Source organism: Numida meleagris, chromosome 13 (genome assembly GCF_002078875.1).
Source record: "Numida meleagris isolate 19003 breed g44 Domestic line chromosome 13, NumMel1.0, whole genome shotgun sequence".
NCBI lineage: Eukaryota > Metazoa > Chordata > Aves > Galliformes > Numididae > Numida > Numida meleagris.
In genome coordinates this window covers 3,839,150-3,862,251 of record NC_034421.1, presented here as the reverse complement: position 1 = coordinate 3,862,251, position 23,102 = coordinate 3,839,150, and the positions used below count along the sequence as shown (strand labels likewise).

Genomic DNA, 23,102 nt, shown 5'->3' with positions numbered 1-23,102 from the left:
CCATTGGTACTATTGCTTTGGATTATGCTGAGCAGTAAGAGACTGTTACAAGTTAGCACTCAAAGCAAGTCCACCATTTTAAAATCTGAACAAAGTAAAATGACACTTTCCCCTATTGTATTACATGTACCTTTCCATAAGGCTTTTCATGCTGCATGATTCAAAGTCATGTACAAAATTTCCCTCCCGTAATCTGTATTTCAAGCAGAACTGCGGTGGATATGCAGAGAACTGGTCCCTTTTGACCAGGTAGGGCTGCAACGCAGCAAACACTAACGACACTGGAAATTTCTGAGGCACGTGAGGAGATGAGATCTATGTCATCCCACTTCAGATACCATTTCACAGAACGATCTGAAACATATCGCAAAGCTCCCGACTCATCATGCAGAGAAGCAGAGTAAGATCTTGGAAACAAAGGGGTTGAGTTTGTCATTTCCATGCTGTGCAAACACACCTTCAGCAAGGACCAGGTTAAAGCACAAAGCACTAGAAATCTTTAAATAGCAACTCAGAGTTGGATAACAATTTGAATTCCATATGAATCTAAGCTAGCAAATTTCTGAAAATCCTAGAAGGTAAAACTATAATTTATGCAGTAAGTAATGAAAGCCTACAATCCTTGCACTGCAAGTGAGAGGAAAAAGAAAAGAAGAGAGGGAGAAAAAATATCACTGGTATAAGAAATTTCTTCATTTTTCCACTGTTCAGAGCTTTGGTCTGTATCATCTCACTGAGGCTGGTCTAAAGGACAATGTTTTCTCACCTTGGTCTTAACTGCGTTTGTACACCTGAGAATCTATATGGGATTCTACCTGAGAAAATATTATTCTTTCCAGATCTACTACTACTTATGCTAATCCTTTTCTGCATTTAAAGTGCAAGATATCAAGTCAACCTATAAAATAGATACTTTGGAGTTAACGTTATGTAGGCCAATTTAGCAACTTTTTTGTAAGTTGCATTGATCTGTCTTTGCGTCTGAGGAAAAAAGATAATGGCCTTATTTAAAAACCACTTAAATCATAGAATATTGTGTTACAGCAGGAAAAAAAAATTGTTACAAAAGTGTTTAATTCTAGGAGAGGACAGACAATGCGAACAAGAAAGATTTTTCAAAAAGGCATTAATGCTAAATGTTTCAGACAGTTTCAGATGTTTGCTTCCTTTTATCTGCTTCACCAGTAGCAGCAATGGTAGAAGCAGTAAATCCAAGTATTAAAGTTTTTAAAACGATGTTGTCTGATGGACAGAAGAAAATCCATATAAGTTGCTAAAAATGAATGGGGTTACCATCTTCTCTCCTAGCACCCACTGTCTTCGAGCTGGGTCAAGATAGGTTTGGGGGGAAGACATTTACCTTGCAAAGTCCTCTAAATTTCATTACTTTGCCCAGGCCTCACTATTTCAAATGAGACTGTCATCTGTGTCTTTTTTTTTTTTTTTTTTAATATGGGAAATATACTGCAAGTCATATAAGCCTTCTGGTTTTACTCAGCTTTGAAAGATTTCTTAAAAATTAATCCAATTGATGGGGTCCTTTAACACACCTGGAGTAAATTACTAGGTAAGCGTTCTTTTTAATCCACACTATCGCATGGGTCATACCTATCTATATATCTAATTTCATGGTAATTATTCCAAATACAGAGCACTTCTGCCTATTCTTAATAAGTATTTTTCGTTTGTATTTAATAGAGTCATACCTTGTGTAGTTTCAATTTACTCCTGCTGCATTTTAAAGCTTTTGCAGTGCCCACTACTTTGAAACAAGGACAGCTATTAGTTAAGACTGAAATCTCTCCATCACAGGCCTTTCCCCACAGTTTGCGATTTGTACAGGGGAAACATCTTTTCATGTCATTCGGTGGCACATCAGTGAAGACTATAACAGCTAGCAATTCTCAGTCCCTTTTTATCGAACAGTAGAAATTGAGCAAAGTAGGTCAGCATCATCCCCCCATAAGGTTTATCAGTAAGTTTCCGAAGTGAAAGCTCAAATGCTAGATCAAAGCCTCACCTAGACTGACACGCTCAAGGATCCCTCTAGGATGTGCTTCCTTAAGAACAGCTCTTGTTAGGTTCCATGGGAGCACAAATGAAACACTATCGCTTCCTCGTTGTTGTACGTTATAGCTCCTTGAAAAATGCTATTATTCTCTCCGAAGATTGTAATTGAAAGTTATAAGTTATAAAAACTGATTTATTCTTGCTGAAGGACTATTTAAAATGATCTGAACCAACTGAAATTTAAAGTTTAAAAACCACATCAATAGTTCTATCCTCAACATTTATTTAAAAGAGGTTTAGAATAGAGCAGTATGATATAATTTAAAAGTGAATTCAACAGTTGTTTTTGCTCCCTCAGAGAGCAGTTACCGCCTGTCATATAATTAAGTGAATATGTCAGTGACAGAATACACAAAGCAGCAGGGAGCATGGGAAAATACAGCAGCGTCTTGTATCCATAAGCCTTTCGGCTCAGCACAGCAAGAAAAACCTGTCTAATATATTAGAAAGAGAGAATTAAAAGACATGATCAGAAACACAAGAAATTGCAAAAGGAGAGTTCTATCAGCACTCTACATGCTGGGCGTGAATCAATCCAGATGATGCCCAGTGAATTTTATGACAAGTTACAAAACATGCCGTATACTTTATCTCACATAAACGCTTTATCTCGCATAAATTTAAAATTGATAAAAGTCAGCTAAAAATAATAACGCACCTTGAAGAGCTACGTTGAATGAAGCAAAGATGTTTGCGCAGCTTCCATCTGCACCGAAGACTTCACAATGGGCATTATTTCCATTACGATTTTTCTACGGTGCCATTTATCCCCTTAATCTCTAAATAACTTATTGGATCTTATTTATTGTTTAATCTATTGTTGAAATTTCCGAAGGAGATTCAAGAGAAATACCTTCATAAGCTTAGGCAAAAATTGCTGAAGTTAAAGACGAAACTCCAGCATAAAAGTTAGCATGTGAGTAAAGTTAATAACGCACTAACTGCTTTTCAAGAGCAGAAGCAATCCTTCATGGTCATGCCAGGCAAGATAAGCTCAGTGACGGAATACTAAACTCTAACACCAATCTCCAAAGCCACAGATTCCCCCCGCCTACTGCAGTATTTGGAAAAAAAAGAAAATATATTGAATAAGCATGCAGTTGAAGATGGAAATTAAGGTGCCTTTCCTCAGAGATGAGCTGCTGTTTCACCACCTGTGTTGAATTCCATCATCTAGAATCCAGCAGCAATGAGCAAATTTTGGTCTAATTGCTGGGTTCGACACAGCGATGCTGGACATGTAAGAAGATTTTTCTGGAAGGTTCCAATTATCATGGGATTTTGCTTAGGGATTTTTTGCATCGCCGATTAAAGATAATCATGAAAATAAAACTATGGCTAATAATTGCTGAAGTTGTAATGGAATATATTGAGATAATTATCAACTTAATGAAGCTGGCATTGAAATACATTCTCCTGATCTGCTTACTCTGTGTACTGTGTCTTCTAACTGAATAATACGTTGTGTTTTTACTCAGGCTCAGTAAATAACAGACTGATCCCTCTTGTTTACAAATGACAGCAAACTGTTCCAGGAAAAATAATAAAACAAACAAGCACAATATGTGCTGTAGGAATCAGCCATTTCAATCTCAGTGAAAATAAGCCTTATAGAGAAAAGCTTGTTTCAACATACTTAAAATTTGATGCTAATTTGTAATTACAAACATAATTCTGAACTACTTACTAATTCAAAACAATTTCGGGTGGAAATTTTATATGGATGCCTTTGTTTAAGTGCAAATCCACATAGATTGATTAAGAAAGTTGAGTTATACGCAACTTCTAAGGAGAAATACAAAGCAAGCAGTTAAAAGAAGTCCACCTTCTTCCTCTGATTTCAATAAAGGTTACCATCCCTGAGAATCTTTTGCAATGTATTTTCTTGTTCTGTCTTTATTTCCTACAAATATTGAGACTATGGCTCGAAGTTCCCTAGTTATTTAGGTGTGAATATCACACCTAGTTAAAGGTGCTCCTCAGAGCATTCATAGGAAGGCTATGGTCTTAAGCAGATGCAGCCAGATTGGTAGAACTACCCAGGACTAATGTTCTTCTCCATTTGTAAAGTATTCATCTGTATTCAGATGAAATTAACTCCTGAGTTCAGCAGATGATGTCTGTAGCAGTAACTGGCGTAACTTTAAAATCACTTTTGTTTTAAATGCTTACAAATACTAATTAACCCTCATAATATATGAAGCATATGTGCATGTATTAGTTTAAGCCCTGAAGCATGAGGTTTCATTACCTTTACCATTACTTTAACATTAGATAAACGCTAACAGTAAGATAAGAGTGGCCTATAGACATTGGAGGGGTTACCTACAGCTAGAGCATAAAGATATCAAAATCCTCCAGGAGAAACAATATTCCAAACACTGAGTACAAACACATTTATTTAATTCTACTGAATATGTCACTGATACAAGGAATAAAAAAAGCGACTAATACATTATGTCTTTCATGATTCAAATATCATGCCCAAAATAGCATTTCTAATGCAAGTGGCTGAAAACGCTGTTCCAATTGCCAAGAAGATAACTAAGATGCATAGTTAATTCTGAACAATCCTAACGTTTCTATAATTAACTGATGTTGGATCATGAACTGTGATATGGCAAAAATGCCCAGCACATAGCAATTTACGACTAGAGATGACTACAATTGAACAAGGAAGGCTGAAAGGAAGAAAACAAGTATCAAGTAACATAAAATACAGTGTGTTTTTTGAAACACTAATGAAGTTATACATATACCAAAATGGCTTAGAACAACACTGATAGGAACTAACTGGCAACTTAATCTGTTCTTCTGGTTTGTTCTATTTTGAGCTATTCTAGAACGGTTTCCATTTCAGTTCTCCTGTTTATGCTGCCACCAATTCTTCGCACTGCATTCACCCACGTTAAAATGCTCCTGGTAGCACAGACTGAGGCTGCCTCACAGGAGCTGGGTCCTTCACTCTGTCAGAACACTGCAAAGAGACCCGGTGCTCTCGTGAGTCAGGGTGTGGGCTGCAGAGGAAATACTTCCCTGCTCTAAGATTTCCAAATCTAGACATACTTAAACCCCTGCGTACCTCTGCCCTGCACATCTTCCTTCCCTGTATGGCTAGCACAGCAATGTGATACGGTAAATACAGTAAAACGATGTATGACAGCTGGAAGAAGAAAGAAATACAAAGAAGTTCTTCTTAAGTATGACTGTACTAAAGGAGCATGCAATGGTTGGAACAGAGCAGACATCAAAATGAGAACGGGAACCTTCAAAGCTCACATCAGTGTACTACACTTAAAAATGTAAATTTAAGAAACCTATTAAAATACTAGATTTTATATTAGCATTTATAAAGCACGTGTTCACAATCCTTATCGTAATTCTGGTAAATCCCTCTTGCAGTTTAATAAAAGATATTCAACACCTGCATGTGAGTAAAGACCCAATGGATTTTTTTATTTTTGTTGAAGTATGAGAGTGAAAAAATGCCACCCTTTGAAAAGCCCTTTGATGTTACACAAAGAAAGGCTTTATTATTACGTTATTTCAGAAGGATAAATGAAGCATTAGGGAATTAAAGATTTAAACTATTAGCAAATCATCTGGCTGGGTAGCTTAGACCTGTTGTCATACTGTTTGACCATTTCACATCATGCATATGCTCTCAAGTATTACACTATATACAAGAGCTACACACGATGTGCCATTTTGGCTCCTGGTATAAAACAATCTGCCCGCTACAAACCTATCCCAATCAAAATAACAAAAAAGGTACTGCGTTAAACAATTATAGGTATTTTACTCAAAAAATGATTGCATTCTGCTACTGGTAGCTGTGAATTTTATAAGAACAGATTAAGCGAATATTCCATCGGGTCCCTCAGGCTTCAGAGCTGATGACAAAAATCTCAGGGATCCCATAATTCAATTACTGTCTTCCAGTGAGCAAAAGAAAATTCTAAGAGGTATTTCCCAATCAGCAACTTTCCTACTGATTAAGTAATTTTTCTTTCATACATGAAAAACAGAAGGAATGATATTCAGGTTCTTTATTCACCCAAGTATACCTCTGTAGTTTTTATGAGAGAAAGTAAGGTATATTTTGCACACCAATTTTTTCCAACTTCACGCTTGGTGGTTTTTTGCTGGTTTTTTTTTCTTTTCTTCTGTTGTTTTGTTTTGTTGTGGTTTTCTTTTCCCCATTCTGGAATTGCTTCCTGAATAAGAGTGGCTTCTTAAAGAGGCAAAAGGACGACTACTGATATTTTACCTTTATGAATCCTCATTAGTGAACCTTCAGCACCACAAACTTCCTTTATTTAGAGAAATCAACACTGACAGTTATGGATTAAAAGCTATCAGGCATTAAAACATTAAACTGTCACTTCTCTTTATCTCACCAAAGCAAGGAGATCTCACAAACTCCCTGGTTTTATTAAATTATCAGTGACATGTTAGTTTATATCTTGGATTGGAATTTTAAATCAACATCCAGTAAAGGCCAATTTTCAAGATGTCTAAGGTATTTCCATTTCTGTTGCTAAAAGATTTCTTAAAAATATATTAATTTATTCTTCAGATAATGCTGTTGAAACTACAGCTGAAACCACTTTGGATACGGGACAGAAATAGTTTGTGACAAAGCATACAACCAAGTTTAGACTGGCAGCAAAGTTAGAATTGCAGTTTCATTTTGTCATCATCCAAAGTTAAATTAACTATCTTCTAGCAAGTAACGGTGTAATTTATGAAAATTTGTCCAAGTAAGATCCAGTAGCTGACAAGGGGAAGGGGATATGTCCGAGCTGTGAACAGTCTGAGAACTTGCCTGTGGGAGACAGTAACAGAGAAGTTTCACGGAGCTCTCAGACAGAAGTCTGAGAAGATTTTCAAGGAGGATTTGAGCTCTAGAGCAGGAGATGAGCTACAGTCTTAGGAAAACGGATATTCTGGAAATATGACTTTGGAGAGCAGAACCTTTGGGATAGATCACCGAGGGGCAAAAGTGTACCTGACATCTTGTAAGAGGAAGCCTCCACCCACATGTTGCCTCCCCCAAGGCAAGGCATTTCTCCATTCTCTTTTATCACAGTCCTAATTAAAAGAATAGCAATGACACTTGATGGAAATGTCCCATATTGACTGCATATGTTGGAGATTATTGACATTTTCTCTCTCCTTGACCACAACGTTTCTGTTCAGTTGTGAAAAAGATAAGAATAAAAATGTAAAAAAAAAATTGAAATGTACATAGATTTTTTTAAAGTGTATTATGTATGAGCTTCTTATTGCAATATCTGTTGGGTAAACAGAAAATGCAGCTGTACAACAACAGCCATTGAAATTTGTAAGTATACGAATAAAGTCTGCTCCTTGCGGCTGCTAAGGCCAGTTTCAGTTCCCATGGAAACAGATGATGGATTGCCAAAAATGTGTTATGATGTTTAAAATAATCAGTGATTTGAACTAGTGATTATTATGAAAGTATTGCACTCTTCTTCCAGTGAAGAAGTATTACACAGGGAGTAAGAACAAGAACACATAGCAGCTGGCAGACAGCAGAAGAGTTGTTAAAATTCTTGCAGATGGTATTGGTTGCTGACAGACAACAGCAAATACAGTCTTTATTGGAAAATTATTAAGTAAAATCTAGAAAAATTTTACTTTAAAAAGTAAATAGCCTTTGAGATTTTGCAGAAAAAAATACATAAAATGGTGTTGCACAGATCTTAGCTTCAGCGCTTTCAAGTGCTTTTCCCGAATAAGGTCTCCTTTATATCTCTAGTTTGAAAATTCAAGTAGCCTGGAATAGATAAGATAGAAATTGCCAGAACTTGTCTACAATAAATCTATAACCAAAGACCTCTTGCTCTTTAAGCTATGCATGTATTGGTCAATTGTGCACTTGGTTCCAAGCCGACAAATACCTACCACAAAGTCAAAATGATGCCACCTCAGTTGTACCAGTGATAGATGGGTATGGCCAGGGGGAGGAATGTCTGGGAGAGAACAGTGGCAACATGGTGGTGGGGATGGGGGTTTGGATTAGGAGGGACAGCAAGATTTGGGGGGAAGAAATTAGAGAAACAGTGAGACAGCTCAAGGAGCAGGGGCAGGGGCCGTGCTTTTAGGACACCGTCGTTCCTTCTCCCATGTGAGTGAAAGCTCTAGACCAGCTCCCAGATCAAGTCTTCCCAATACTTCCCTATCCACCCTCTCCCTCTTGTAGAGTTTGGGACCATTTCGCCAGGCCATGCCAGCTCATGAGCTCCTCTTTGTTTTCTTTCCTCCATCAGGACAACACACAATCCACCTCCTTTCCAGCACTCTCAGAACTCACACATTCTCCTGCCTTGACCCAGCTATGGTTTCCTTCAGTCAGTCTGACATTAGATATCAGCAGAAGGGGAGGAGAGGCATGGCCCTCCTCTGCCATTTTCCCTTCCTCATCCCTTCCCCTTGCCACTGCTGTGATGCCAAGTCCCCACTCTAGCAGCAGAATTTTAGAGGGTAAGGCAAAGAGAATGAAGTTCAGCAAGCAACGACTGTGGTCACTCAATAAACAGATGCCTTATTTGTCTGTGGCTAGTATTGGTCCTGACATGCAGAACAACTGATTTGTGTAATGTATGAAAATAGCCACAGACATTTAGATAAAGAAAAGGCACTGCTAACATACAGCAGAAAAATTTGCTGTGAATATTGGCTGTTTGGCTATTTTTTCCCTTTTAATCACAAGATGCCTTTAAAATGTTTCACCAGAGCTAAAAATCATCCTTCTCACACAGATCAGACAGACCCCATGAAAGCTCAGACAGGGCATTTACAATCTATTTGAATTCATTTGGAATCTGTTAGAGGAAGGCCAGACACAAAACAGCTAAAGATTCCGCTCACAACCAAGGATCAGAGATAAGCCATAGGCAGGCTGCCAGCTCCTTCCCTCCTCTGCAGCATTAATTAATGTAAGGTCTGCTTCCCATTGCTTTCCTGTACCAAATTCTTTAAATTCAAGTTGAACACTGTTAGCAAACTGGACTTGATACAAATCAACCACAAAAACCACAGCGCATCCCCAGAGTCCAAAGCTCTGTGTTGTTTTGTTTGTTATTTTTTCCTGAATCACAATCAACACAAAAATAAATCTGCCAAAATTACAGGCTTTTAAAATCATTCTACATAAATTAGAATCGTAGAATCATTCGAGTTGGAAGGAACCTCTGAAGGCCATCTGGTCCTACTCCCCTGCAATGCACAGGGACACCCATAGCTCCATCAGGTGCTCAGAGCCCCGTGCAGCCTGACCTTGGGTGTCTGCAGGGATGGGGCACCACCATTACTCTCAGCACCTTGTGCCAGTGCCCTTAGCTTAAATAACTTTTTTTTAAATATTCAATCTAAATCTCACCTCTTTTACTTTCGAACCATTTCCTCTTGGCCTACCAAAGCAGATCCTGCCAAATAGTTTGTTCCCTTCTTTCTTACAGCCCCCCTTCAGATACTGAAAGCCCACCTCCAGGCCTCCCCAGAGCCTTACAGTTACAAACTTACATGTCTTAACACCTCTTACACATCATACAGAAACACACAACCACCACAAGGAAAGACAGCACTTGTTCATTTCTGCATAGGAAGAAAATTAATAATCCCTTGTAGTAAACAGCCAGAAGTACTGACAGATACATTTTACTTCAGACAGTTTTGATTAATAAAAGCTAATTGGTAAACATAAGACATTACCTGCTGCTATACTTGATAAGTCACTAGCATTTTGCATCTATTTCCATAAGGATAGAATGGAAATAGTGGTCATAGGAGATAAATCTTTCACAGGGATTTGTGAACAATCGCCATTAATTAAGCACAAATATTTTGTTTTATTTGGTGCATTTTCTCTTAGGAGTGATTGCAAGACTTCTAAATAGTCTTATCTTGTTTGCATATTAAAATATTTCAGTTTATAGATAGAGTATTTCAAAGACAACGAGAAAAAATGTTTCTCCAAAAGAGCACATCAGCTGTTAAGAAATTATATTAGTGATCTCTCCCTAATATCATAATCAGTTCTGGAAATGCAGCAGATGCAAGGAGTGAGCCCCAAGGTACAATGGCAATGAGTCTTCGTATCTATCCACTTCTAGATCAGACATGATTTTTCGAAAAATAGTTCAAGTTCTCTTTCAAAGAGTAATGCTATTAACACTTTTCTCATAGTGCATTTTTTTTTTTCAAACCGCATTTGTCCCCAGAAAGCAAAGGACTCATAAATCAATTTCTTACTGCAAGCAGTGATAACTAAATCATACTTAGAGCAAAAAGGTTTCTTTCTAGTGACACTTTCATCCATTCTCCATTGTTTTACAAATCCTAAATCTATGATTAATAAGCATAGTGACAGAAAAAATGATTTTGTTCTTTAAATGTGATCATCTTAGGAAAAACAATATCTAGTAGTCAGATTTTTCTCTTAGTGATCTTTAAAGTTTCATTGATATTTACAGCTGTTGAAGATTGTGCTGAAAGATACCACAAGCAGCTGAGGCTCAATAAAACACAATATTAGTTCCAAGCATCCACTTTCTTTTCTATCAAAAAATATGGATTTTGCAGTGCTGGTATAATGGCAGCAACTTCTCCAGGTTCATAAAAAAATCCCTCCATGTTTTGTGCTCTAAATTTGTAATGAAACGTATTGGTCAAATACAAAAATGTGCTTTGCACCTCAGAGTGCATCTCTTGGGAAGAATCCACTTTCAAAAGTGCCTAAAAGGCATTTGCTCTGGCAGTCGTTTTCCTGCTGTCCCCCTTCCACAGTGTGATGAGCTGTGTCCATCAGCACACAGTCCCCAGGTACGACTCAGTGTTCCTCTCCCTTCCTCACTTTAAAAGTTAGGAGGTCTAAAGGAATTAATTATTAAAACATATGTTTAAAACCAGTGGGAAACAATTTATGAGCAGAGAGAAAAACAGTGAGGTTCAATCTAGACAAGTCAAACAGCTTTAGAAAATAATCCCAGGATTTGTTTACCCTGCAGTGTTAACGTTTTCCCCTCATCCTGAAGCAGCAGACTAAAATACTTAAAACAGTCCACCAGCAGCACCCAGGACTACTCAAAGGAGTGCTTGAGAAGATGATGAGAGATTTCCCTACAGTTTTTCATATGCATATGAGCCCTGGGGACAGCAGTGAAATTCTGCGTAAAATGATTGCTAGCGTTACCTGCTCCTTTAAATTGGAAGCACTCCATGCATAGGTTTGATTAAAAATGAATAACAGAATGCTCATGAATTTCAGTTTAAAGGAATAACTTTATCCTACAAAATATTCTTCTTCCTCGGGTACTTAAAAGTTGACTCTAAATGTAATGTGGAGTGTGTAAAAGCTACAGAAAACAGCAGCTCATGGCTTTCCTTCATACCCCTTGCTGCGGAGAGGTGCCACTCCATAATGCTGGCAGACCTAAGAGATCTGCAGACTTTATTCTTTAAATTATTGCTCAACTAATACACAGCAGAGTTGACAGTCTCTGAATGTATTGCTCGCTTGCTAATCATCAGGATTTTAATTAAAGTATTATCTGGTGTATGTGAAAAGTAATTACGTGCAACTAACCTAAGTTATATGACAGGCTACTATATGCAGAGAAATGCATTGTTGGCACTCGAGTCGCTCATGTAAAATGAAGAGGTGTTTGCTTTAAAGTGAAAAATGTATACATGGAGTGTTAAGTGAGCTGTTATCCTCCAGACAAAGCCTAATCTAATGCTAATATCAACCCAAAATCAAATATGCTATTCCCAGATACTTTAAACTGTCTCATTGTTCAGCCTGTTTATCTGTTGCTACTTGTTTTCGTTCTGAGAACGTCATTAATATGTTTAGAATTTTACCTTAACAAATGGTAAGTAAGTCTGCCCTAGCTTTGCTCAGTTGCAGGGTATTATGAGTGTCCAAAGCCAAAGCAAGGTATATTTGAGGGCTGCTTGTGCCTAACATGTTTGCATTCCACAGCCTGTCAGCACATTTACTATCTATCAGATCTAGTAATGACCACATACATTCAAATGCCTAATGAAGTGTTCTCACTGCAAAAAAATAGATATTCATGTAAACCTAAAGGCAAAGTAATTCATCTTCGCTGTCTGGCAGGATGAAGCGCATTTGTGAAGAATTTGGGTTCATTTACAGTTAACTAAGTGACAAAATGTCCTCCTAGCTAAAAGGGACGCCCTAAAACTGATTATAAAGAACAAAAATAAACTTTTTTGTTTTGCATCAGACAGCACTCCACCAGCAAAAGACATATGAGTTAATATTTATCTATCTGCAGCTTGCTAGGAGGAAAAGGATTTCACTCTAGAAAGTAACTGAGGATAGTAAAAATTTCTCTACGGCTGAAGTTATCTTCTTAAAGAAGAAACCAACAATAAATAATTGACTGCTAGAGTGAACCTTTTCAGTTAAGAAGTTCTTCACTTAGAGAAAAAGTGAAATAAGTAAATTAAAATCTAGGATTTAATTCCTCACTATCACAGCTGAAAGGTCATTGCAGATCTGGACAGTGCCACTGTCCCTTGTGTCCCTCCAAGGTACTGCATGTCCCTGGTGTGAAGGAGGGGAAATGGCCCCTGCTTTGAAGTCCCAGGACGCATACTCAGGTAAGGCAACCTGAAGACGTGACATCTCAGAGTAGGGATTGCTTTGGATACAGTTACCTTGAGAGAAGTTATTGTTTTCTGCAGGATGAGGGGAAACAGACGGAATCATCCCATCAGTCAAGTCCCTGGATAATAGTTCTGTTCTTATTCCACATTAGTCTGCTCAAGTATTTGGAAAACACTCATCTGTCAAAGTGTAACGCGAAGTTGTTTTTTTTTTTTTTTTTTTTTTTAAAGATTTTTGGAAATTTTTCACACAACATAATACTAAAAAACCATCCCCAAACCTAACTCTTCTCCTTAATCTCTCTTGGTGCTGATCTTCTGGTCTTCTCTCCCAGTTTTGCCGTTTTATCTCTCTCTAGCATGTGCGTAGCTTCCTTCTGATGATCTAGGAACATCCTTTTAAAACACCAAATTGAGATTTGGTGAAAGATAATGCAGAAAAGCCAAAATGAATATATATATATGCATGCTGACCTAAGTAGGAGAAGAAAAATTTAGGACCTAAATTTTTAAATACATGCCATCAAGTCACACTCTCTCTGCTGCAGATATGTTACGCACCCTAAGTTGGAAACTATGTCAACAACTCCATGAGAATGTGCAGGCTTTTCACTTCACATTCATATATTATACAGGGATCTGCTGGCTTTACATTTTTTTCATCTAGGAGGAACTTGTCTCCAAAAAGATTATATAAAAAAAATCAACACCCGTTATCCTTATATTATGGCCCCAGCATTGCTAATGTGTGAACGTACAGTTATTTGCTGCAAATTTCCACCAGCTAAATAGAATATGAAGTTTGAAAACAGAAAGTCTGTGTCTCAAAGGAAATTTCCTCCCACAAAATATTGTATCTGTGCATGCTCACGGAGTAAGACTACCATTCTGAATTTCCTTCATAGAAGACTGAAGCCAAAGCCATCCACTGAGCCAATTCCTCTGCCCTTCGCCTAAATAATTGGTACTCTTCAGCTTTGTGATCAGTAAGAGAATCAAAATTACAGGTCTGTTCCATCTGATCATCAGAATTCATTAGAGCTAGCAACTGGTAAGGTATACATATAATATTAGAAACCATGAAGAACAAGAGTCTTTTTTATTACATTTGTCAAGTATCCTAAAATCCTGTGACAATTCAGAAATACACCTTCTGTTATCTTAGCTCCCTAGAAATACACTGCAGTTGGAATGCTGAAAAGTTGACAGAACCTCTCCCAGTAAGTGTCCTAAATACCAATAACTATTAAGAAAGACCTCACTATTTATTACCCTAGGACTGCTATGTAAACCCTTGTTGCGGAGCCAACTAAGTGCCATTCCTTGAAACAGTTTAAGTTTTTTTTTCCCCTGGAACTACTCCTCACTTTCATATTTCTCACTGAGTGAGAATGCAACATGCTCTTTACCTCCCTTTCCGCATCAATGAAATTAATTCAGTCTAATGGTGACAACAGCCATGCATCCCTATGTAAATAAGCCTTGGGATCACCAACACCTCTTTCTTCTGTTATGGTACAAGCGTGTGTACCTTAACGCTTTCCTGTGAGAAGAAGTTAACTCAAGCACTACTTGAATGAACACATTTGTTAGAAGTTGCTACAGATTTTTTTAAAAATTAAAAGGATGGAATAAGGCCAACTTTGTCAGCATTCAACAGGCACTGACAAGAAGGTACTGTGTACCAAAACCAACTCTTCTCATCTTTAACACTGTTTGTTCCCTCAGTCTGTACACACTGCAGCGATGTCACCCTTGGAAATCATTATTGTAGCTGACAGAGTAGCTGACTGATGTGGCTAAATCATTGTAAGCTTGTTTAAGAGGATTAAAAAAGCTTTATATTGATTTAGCAATATAAGGTACTTTTCATCAGTTTAAAGACCATCTACACAAGGTGGCTGCATCAATTGAACCATTCAGTTTAGCAGGTGATCCAATGAGACATGCATCTATCCAACTGGATCAACTGCTAAACAGAACAGCTCAACTGGTACACCTCTGGTGCACAGAACACGTGGCTGGAAATGCACAGTTTCCTCCAGAGAAGAAAGAGAGTTATGGTAAGACAAATACATTTCTCACACTTTTATGTACATTCTCTCTCTGTGTTTCAGGTTTGAAGTATTCTTTAGGGCAGCTGCACTGGCTTCCAGAATATCGCAGCAACAGGTGAGTGCTGTGTGATTTTTCTAATACTTTGAGGTGGCAGTAAACCAACTGCACAGATTTCACAGGTGATTAGTGTGAGTACCATAAATCTGTCACTTCCTGAACTTATCAAGCTCACTGTATAAGATATAACAAACTATATCAAACAAGGAGGTTCACATTTTTAGTATGCGTATTTCTGCAAAGAAAAAATTAGAAGTCCTCAAATTCCTTTCAGACAATATTTCTGATCAGGGAAATTTTAGCTATATTCCACCCCTACCATAAAACAGAATTTTATACTTGTAAACATTGATTAAATGCTATGAATTACATGTGATTTTACCACAAAAATCCCAACTGGCTTGAAGCAAAAAAGTATAGCATAGCACATGAAAACAAGGGTTTAAAATGAACAAATACATGACACACACATCTCTACTTGCAGTTTCCCCTTACAGTAAGATAACCTACACAAATCTCATTCTCAGACCCTGCATGCTTGTCTGGGTCACTCTGTTCTGTTCCCCAGTGACCGTTCCCAAGAAAGTTTCTGATATCTGGACAACAAGATTTTTTCACAATCTGCATTTTTTTTTTATTTTTAAATACCGTATTCTCAGCATTGACAAAAGAAAATGTGTAATGTGTTAGGAGTTCAGGAAGAAGATTCTTAATGGATAATAACTGAGCGTTTGTCACTTTGCTCTCTCCAAGAGATTGCCCAGCAACCCTCTGTTTCAGCTTCCAGCTTGTTTCCCATCAAATTACTATTAAACCACTCATAAATTATTACACAGTTGCTTCACATCCTTGCAATACCAATTTTAACAGTTTCAAAGAGCCTGTAATACTAGCTTTCACATTTAGAAAATGCACATGAGCAGCAGTAAAATATGCAGTACGGATTAATAAAATCAGAATCCAACAAGAGTTTTCCCTCTCTAATATAAAGTCTAAAGACTCAGCAACCTTCCTGGATCTTCGCAATATCCCATTACCATTAGTTGCTAGCATGTCTGTCCCTTGGAGTGCATGAAAATGTACTGCTCAGTTAAAAATAGCCACCAATATTCTTGGCATTTAGACAGTTTCCTCACAAATTAGGCAAATAAGAAAAATATTTTACAAATACATATGAGATATGTCATACATATATGTATACAGACATTTAAAATTTTATATTCAAGAAAATCTGCAACTCCTATGGTCTCCAAATAAGTTTAAGTTACAAACACAGAAAAGGATCCTTTCAGAAAAGGATAAATGAGCACACCTTGAGATAATAGCTAATCACAGTGTAAGAACTCTGCCATTACTGGGTGAGCTGCTAATTAGTCAAAGAGAAATAAAAGTGTCATTTAGGCTAAAAAGATAAGGAAAAACTAGCAATATTTAAAATTTTATGGTGAGGAAAACAGTATTAAGCATGACTCTTGGTGAGAAGCTCGGGCTCATATTAGAAAAGAAAAATCTCAGTATTCATTTAGTCCACCCAAGTAAATATAATTGAGACATGAGCATTTACTTTTCCAAAATGTATCATGAAAATGAATAGCAAGAAGGAAGTGCATATCCACTCCGTTATGCTGCACCAAGACCATTAAAACCACATGAATTATTTTGTCAAAGTGCTTAGGAAGTTCAGAGACAGTCTTAAAATAGGCATTTATCTCCAACTTAGTATGAACGAGGCTACTTTACTCTCTTTAAACCTTAATTAGTGTATTTAAAAAGTAAGTTATGTTATCAAAGGTAATTAATCACATTTTAGGATGGTTTTTTTTTGAGCTTAAAATTGACTTACATTCTGCTGCTAGGAATAATCTTGTGCCCATCTCTAAACCATGTCACTTGTGGTCTTGGATAGCTGAAGATGTGCATGAAGTTTAGAACTGCAGCTTCTCCTTCAGTCACTGTTTTTTTCTGGTTTGTGTCCATGAAATTTCCCATGTCTGCAAAGTAAAAAAAATATATACTAATAGTCCTGGAAGTTCTTGTCTCATTCTCTATTTCATTTCAGTAGTCAGAGAAAGAAATGTGTTTTACCATAATTACGGGCGTTGCTATAATTAGTCAACACAGCACGACAAATCATGAGACAGCGCTGATTAACACACATTGGGTGAACAGCAAGGCATAAAGGCCAAGCCAAGTGCTGCAAGGGCACACAAGAAGTCAGCTTCACAGAATGGCCAAAGTGTTCTTTTCAAATATTTGTTTTTTACTTTCAGTTAAATTTTACTCTTTTTTTTCATTTTCTATTGACAGTGGTGTCCTATTGTGTTTTGGGGGGGAGGGGTTTGCTTCTTTTCTTTATATTCTTTTTAAAGTATACTCCACTTCCTACACTTATAGCGCACAAAAGAAAACGCTGTGCCATGCAAAGGAATGCAAATGGCGTATATCATTTTATGAACTTCTGGCCACCACATTTTTTTTTTTTTTAATCAAAATACTTTTCCTTCTACTCATATCTAAACAAACAGGCAGATGCGTTATTTGCAGTCATCGATGTAAAATCAGATCTATGTCAGTAAGCCATCATACACAAATGCATATCAAAATAACAAGACTGCAGCAATGTTGGTAGCAATCAGTTCTTCTGGCTATATGCGGTGATTCAAATAGATCTTTGTCAGTTACAAAAACATTAGTATTAAACCGGAGCTTTTAGCAAAAAAATAGGAATGGAAGAAAGAAAACTACATTTGCAGAACTCCTGTCTCTGAAGGTTTCATTTCATAGGTAAGTTCGTGTATCTATGGAGTCCTTGTTAAAAATTTAGCAAACATATTTTTCTTGTTTTTCTTTTGCCTTTTGTGTCTTATTTCTATCCATTAAAATAAACAGGGCTGTAGGCTCATACTCATTCACCCTCCAAAGAACTCCTATGCATTTTAATTTGCTTTAAAATTGGAAACTGATATACTCAACTATTCTGGTTTCTGCCACTGAAATTTTCTGGTTTGTTTTTATTTTAGGGACCACAGGGCTCCCTGAAGTTCTCTGGGGCAGAGGGATGCAAGGGAGATGGAAACAGAATGCACTACCAGATCTGAGAATGGAAGGAGACGTGAAGAGACAGAACAAAAGCTGGAATTAAAAAACACATGGTATTTTAAAGGTTTAATTATTTTTGTCATTTTCAAGTTATTTATTCAGACACTGTCAGCATTGTACTGCCTCTGTTGCTCCATATTTCTTACAACTGTAATCAGATCATCTACGTGAAGCTTCAAACCATGTAGGTGGATCCAATTAACTTCACTGTCATATGGTTATTGTAGTCTTCACAATTCAAGAGTTTTAAGCCCATTCCGTAATTAAGATTTACTCAGCAGTTCTCTTAACAAAGTCTGTTCCCATTCAGTTAAATCATACATTAGAATGTGTTAACAACATTACTCAAATTATTTACCAAATTCCCTGCTACATCAGAGGGCAGGAATGAGAAAAATACCTTGAGTTGTAGAATATTTTAATCTATGTGAATGCCGTGCCAATCTGATGGACATGTTTCACAATAGAAGCAATATAGGTCACTGCAGGATCAAAACAAAAGATCTCCTAGGTCACGTAAGATCTGCTTTGCTTTGTCTCCATGTCATTGTCAGTGAAAATAAATAAGCTGCTTAACTCAGAGAAAGAAATCTTAAGAGTCTGCTTTCTAGGCCTTGCTCAGCAATGCACAACTACAAATTAAATGGAGGTGGGGTGCAAATTTTAAGAGCACAAAAGTAAACAATTGTTCTTCTCTCTCAAGAACACACACACCTACCAAAAAAAGTCTGGAGAAACAAAGCACTTTGCTGAAAATCTTTCCCTCACTCAGAAGGGAATAAAGCTATCTTTTCAAGAGACAAAATTTGTTAGTGGCAGCATCAAGGTAAAGTATCCCTGTGCCACTTCCTCACCACCATTCCCACAAGTGCTTCCTCATGAATCGCTCCTTCTGCTACGGCATACAGAACCAGATGGTGGGGGAACGAACGATTTTAACAAACCCTACAAGAATTCAAGCACAGAAAATTCCACACAACTTTCCTAATCACATAGTTGATAGATTCCATTGGTTCCTTGAAACTGGTTTCTAATAAGTAACTCAGTGTAGCTAAATTCCACTTATCAAGTGACATTTACTAATACTGATTTTCCATTTACTGACTTGGAGGAATTGAAATTTGATCCACCTGTTAGATTGCTATCACTCAGGTTTCGTACTTAACAAAAAAACGAGACATAATGTTACTGTTATTTCCAAGGTTATATTTTCTATATGTTAAACTTAAAAAATTATAATTAGAGTATGCAATCATTTCTTAAGCCATAGTAATTAGCACTAAATCCTCAGAATAAATTTAATGTTATCAAATGGAAGTTAGATGTGAAATTAAAGTCAGCTCTGAAAAACTCTGCTCAGTCCAAACCAAAGAGGTACAAACATTGAAACGTGTTGAGAACAGAGAATGGTTCACAAGCTTTTGGCTCTGAAAGCACCAGTTTTGTATCATAAGAATTATGATCTGAAATCTTCATGGAGCTGTTCTCTTTCAGATATCCTCTCCTTTCTCCTAGGCTTTCATTTCTGTTTGGATTTTCTTTTTTTTTTTTTCTTTTTTCTTTTTTTTTTTTTTCCATTTTGTGCTATCTGGCCTTTGTTAATCCCTGCATATTTATGGAAGAGCACAATAGTTTTCTCTCATCCTGCAGCTATCTCCTCATGATCTCCTTTTGATGGCTTTGAATAGCTTGAGTCTTCTCTAAAGACTCACTATTGCACCACTTTGAGCTTACTCCCCGAAACATAGCTACACTAAGCATGAAGCTTCTTGTAATGCAATAATTTTAAAAATTAATATTATATGTAATATATTTTCAGACTAGCAAATTTTATTGGTACCCATAAAAAGAATAAGTTCATTAATGATTTGACAGAACAACTTCTATCCAAACCTACATGCCACTTGAACTTCAGATCTTCTTTGCAGCAATGCCCCCATCCTGTTTCGCACAATGCACTGATAGAAGCCAGCGTCAGACCTCTGCAAAGCTGGAATGATGTACCTATAAGAGAAAAATGCAGAACTGGAATACACTTCTTCCTACATGCAGATCAATGCTACTTTCTGTGGCATTTTATACTATTCCTTTAATATTTTACACATGGTCTCAAAAGCATACTGTATTTTTTCTTAATAGCACTCACACAGCTTCTGCTCTATGACCACAGTATCCTCTCTACCGTATCAAAGAAAAAAATATTGAAACATACAAAAAAATTTTAGTCTTAATACATAAAATTTATAAATACTAATTAGTTTCCACAATTTCTTTTGAAATTAGACTTAAATGCTTTCCTTAGCTTTATCTACCCTCATTCATAAGGCAGAGATGCCTGATGTTTTATTCTGAGGTGGCACAAGAGAACTGCGATCTAAACACAGGCAGCAGGAAGCCACACAGCTCCCCAGTGAAAAGAAGTGTTTACTGCACTACATGACCAGCGTTAGTCCAAACAGAACTGACACAGAGCACTGTACATTGTATTTGTTCTGCCCTTTGATGTACTTAAGAAGCCACTTACTCCGCTACTGCTCACCTTCCTCATTCAGCTACATCTGATTACTCAATATGAAAATGAGCTGATGAGCACAGTTTTAATGTGACTAAAACACAAGAATAATATAGATAATCCTGCATTAAGCAAACATTAATCAAAGCACATATTCCCCCTGGTCACCTCCTGGAGATATTAGGGTGGGATTAATGAAAGTCTTTATGAAAAGATAAGGAAAATAATACCACTGAATTTTAATCTTTGAAATTTAATTTCACTAAAAGAAAGGATCTCTTCCCATACTCACACATACTGTACACACCCACATACAGAGCTAATATGTGAACAGGATCAGACAGCATAAAAACAAAGGACAGAGAAGAAATCTAATTTAAGTGATAAATGAAATCTATAATCACTGCATTATAATCACAATCAAAGACATTACAGCAAATAGGTCAAACAACCTAAAACAGTAAATAAAACCAGAGCCCAGTGCCACCAACAAATGGCACCAATCTAATCCGATGCCTAGCAGCCCTGGCTTCCTGAGGATGTGGTACGGTGCCTGTGTTGTCCATGTGCCTGTGCTGATTCCTCCTGACCTGCTCTGGAGCGACGGGTAAATTTCCTTCAGGGATTACGACAATTTGTACTGGGAAGATAAGACAGACTCACAACCATGCTCTGTCTGGGAGCAGTAAGCCAGACAAACAGCACACAAATACTTGCAGTCCAGTAAGTAGGTATAACTCCGAATTTACCACATTGCCCTGCCTGATGAGTGTGACATAGAAACAGAAAATAGGTGAAAAGAAAAAGGCAGAGGATAGAAATCAAGACAACATATGGCTTCCTGAGTTCCCTCCAGAATAATTTCTTTCTGCAGCAGATGACTGCTGCAAAGCATCGCTAGCAAAAAAAAAAATATTTAAAGATTCTGACAAATAAATATTGATAATTCATTTTAACAGCTAATATTACCACACTTGTTATTGTACTTGGCTAAAATTAATTCTTCTGCTTGTCTACTAAATGGAGACAAAATTAAAGGCTTATTTCTTTGCTCCTCATCTATACCAAGACAATAACATGGAGTTACTTTTTCTTCCGCTTGGACAAAACAAATCAATTAGATCAGAAGTCTCCTACATTAGTGTTCTTTTCTGACTTATTAATGTTTCAGCAGAAAACATTCATAACATCTTGCCTGAAGTAAAGAAAACCTTTTGGCAGAAAAGCTTTTAAAAGTTTGCAGTGAAAATCCCATCTATCTTGGGAATCCCAGCAAAGCCCAAACCTACGCAGCTCCTGGTTTCTCAGTGAACCTACCAGCTAGCAATGTGCAGGAAAGGCAAACAAACAGCACACTGTGGAACATGGATTTGAAAATGGGATGACTCAGGGTTTTTTCTGGGCAGTAGTGTAATGGGATACATGCAGACTGTCAAAGAAAGAAAAAGCAAAAGCTTGAAAAACATTTTAGAAGGATGCTCTGGGAGATGAGAAGCAACAAGGAAGAAAGTAGGAAGACTTCTAAGGGAAGAAGAAGGGACATTAAAGGAAATTAAACTGATTTAGCTGGTGCGCTGCTCATGTTTGGGATAAGAGGGAAGAATGCTAAAAAACAAATACGATGCAGCCTTATCACACAGGACCTTAAAAGAAAAGACACGAGGCTGACACTGAGCTCCTCAGAGAAGAAGCAAAGTAATCACTCAGTGCTTGGTAGTTGTGCCAGCTTCAACTATTCAGAGCTCATTCATTATTTGACCATTCAAAAGAACGTTCTACACAAGCCACTGAAAAGAACACGCTTGTTTCTGAACAGGAAAATCTTCTGAGCTCTTGTTCTGACAAACATCAGAGAAAATGCTAATCTAGATTGGGGGAAGGAAATGGATTCAAGCTTTCCAGCTACAAATTTAAGAAGGCAATCACAGCAGGATGTCTAGTATCTAGAAAAGACTGACATATGCTTTTTGACAAGGATAAAGCTAATATTCAATGTTAAAAACACAAATACAATAATCGAATACTTCTAAGCAGTTTGCAAGGAAAGCATACTAGCACTTAGACATAACCTAAGATTAATTAAACTAAAATCCTCAGGCAAGAAAGAGAAATACAGAAGATGCACTTGGTCCAGAACTTAATTCCACAGAAAACAAATGAACCAAGAAAACCAACCAACCGGTAGGGGAGAGGGGAAAAAAAAAAAGAAGAAAGCCGCTGTCTGAGCTTAGAACACTCTCTACTTACAAATACAGCCAAAATTGCTACTTTAGTCAGCAATATTGATTTGTTTTCACTACGTGCATCTCAGATCACAAAGAATTTATAAGGTTGGTTTATAAATTCTTAATACAACGTGGCGTATGCACAGTCACTGTAAAGGCCAGGCTGTGTGCATAATCAGCATCGTTATACAAAGAAAAGCTGTTCATTCGGGGTCACCGATGCCAAAATGCAAAGACTCCAATTAGTTCTTTATTCACTTGGTGTGTTATAATAAGCTTGGAATATTTTCAGCATGTTATAATATAGACATTACTTTAAGACACAGTAAGTAATATCAATTACTGAAAATCTTTGATTGATGATTCAACTTGTAGCAGAAGTCACACAAGAAAGATTCATGCATTTAAACAGAATA

The 23,102-nt window shown here is 37.1% G+C and overlaps 1 protein-coding gene across 9 annotated transcripts in view; it reads right to left on the bottom strand.

Moving 5' to 3' along the window:
- The window catches only part of SDK1 (sidekick cell adhesion molecule 1), a 367,601-nt gene that overhangs the window by 245,074 nt on the left and 99,425 nt on the right, over positions 1 to 23,102 (bottom strand). For all 9 annotated transcript variants that reach the window (XM_021412024.1, XM_021412018.1, XM_021412020.1 and 6 more), the window contains 2 exons: positions 19,847 to 19,953; positions 16,694 to 16,841 (listed from right to left, as the gene is read on the bottom strand). In XM_021412024.1, coding sequence (XP_021267699.1) covers positions 16,694 to 16,841; positions 19,847 to 19,953 — 255 coding nt within the window. The remainder of the gene's footprint in view (positions 1 to 16,693; positions 16,842 to 19,846; positions 19,954 to 23,102) is intronic.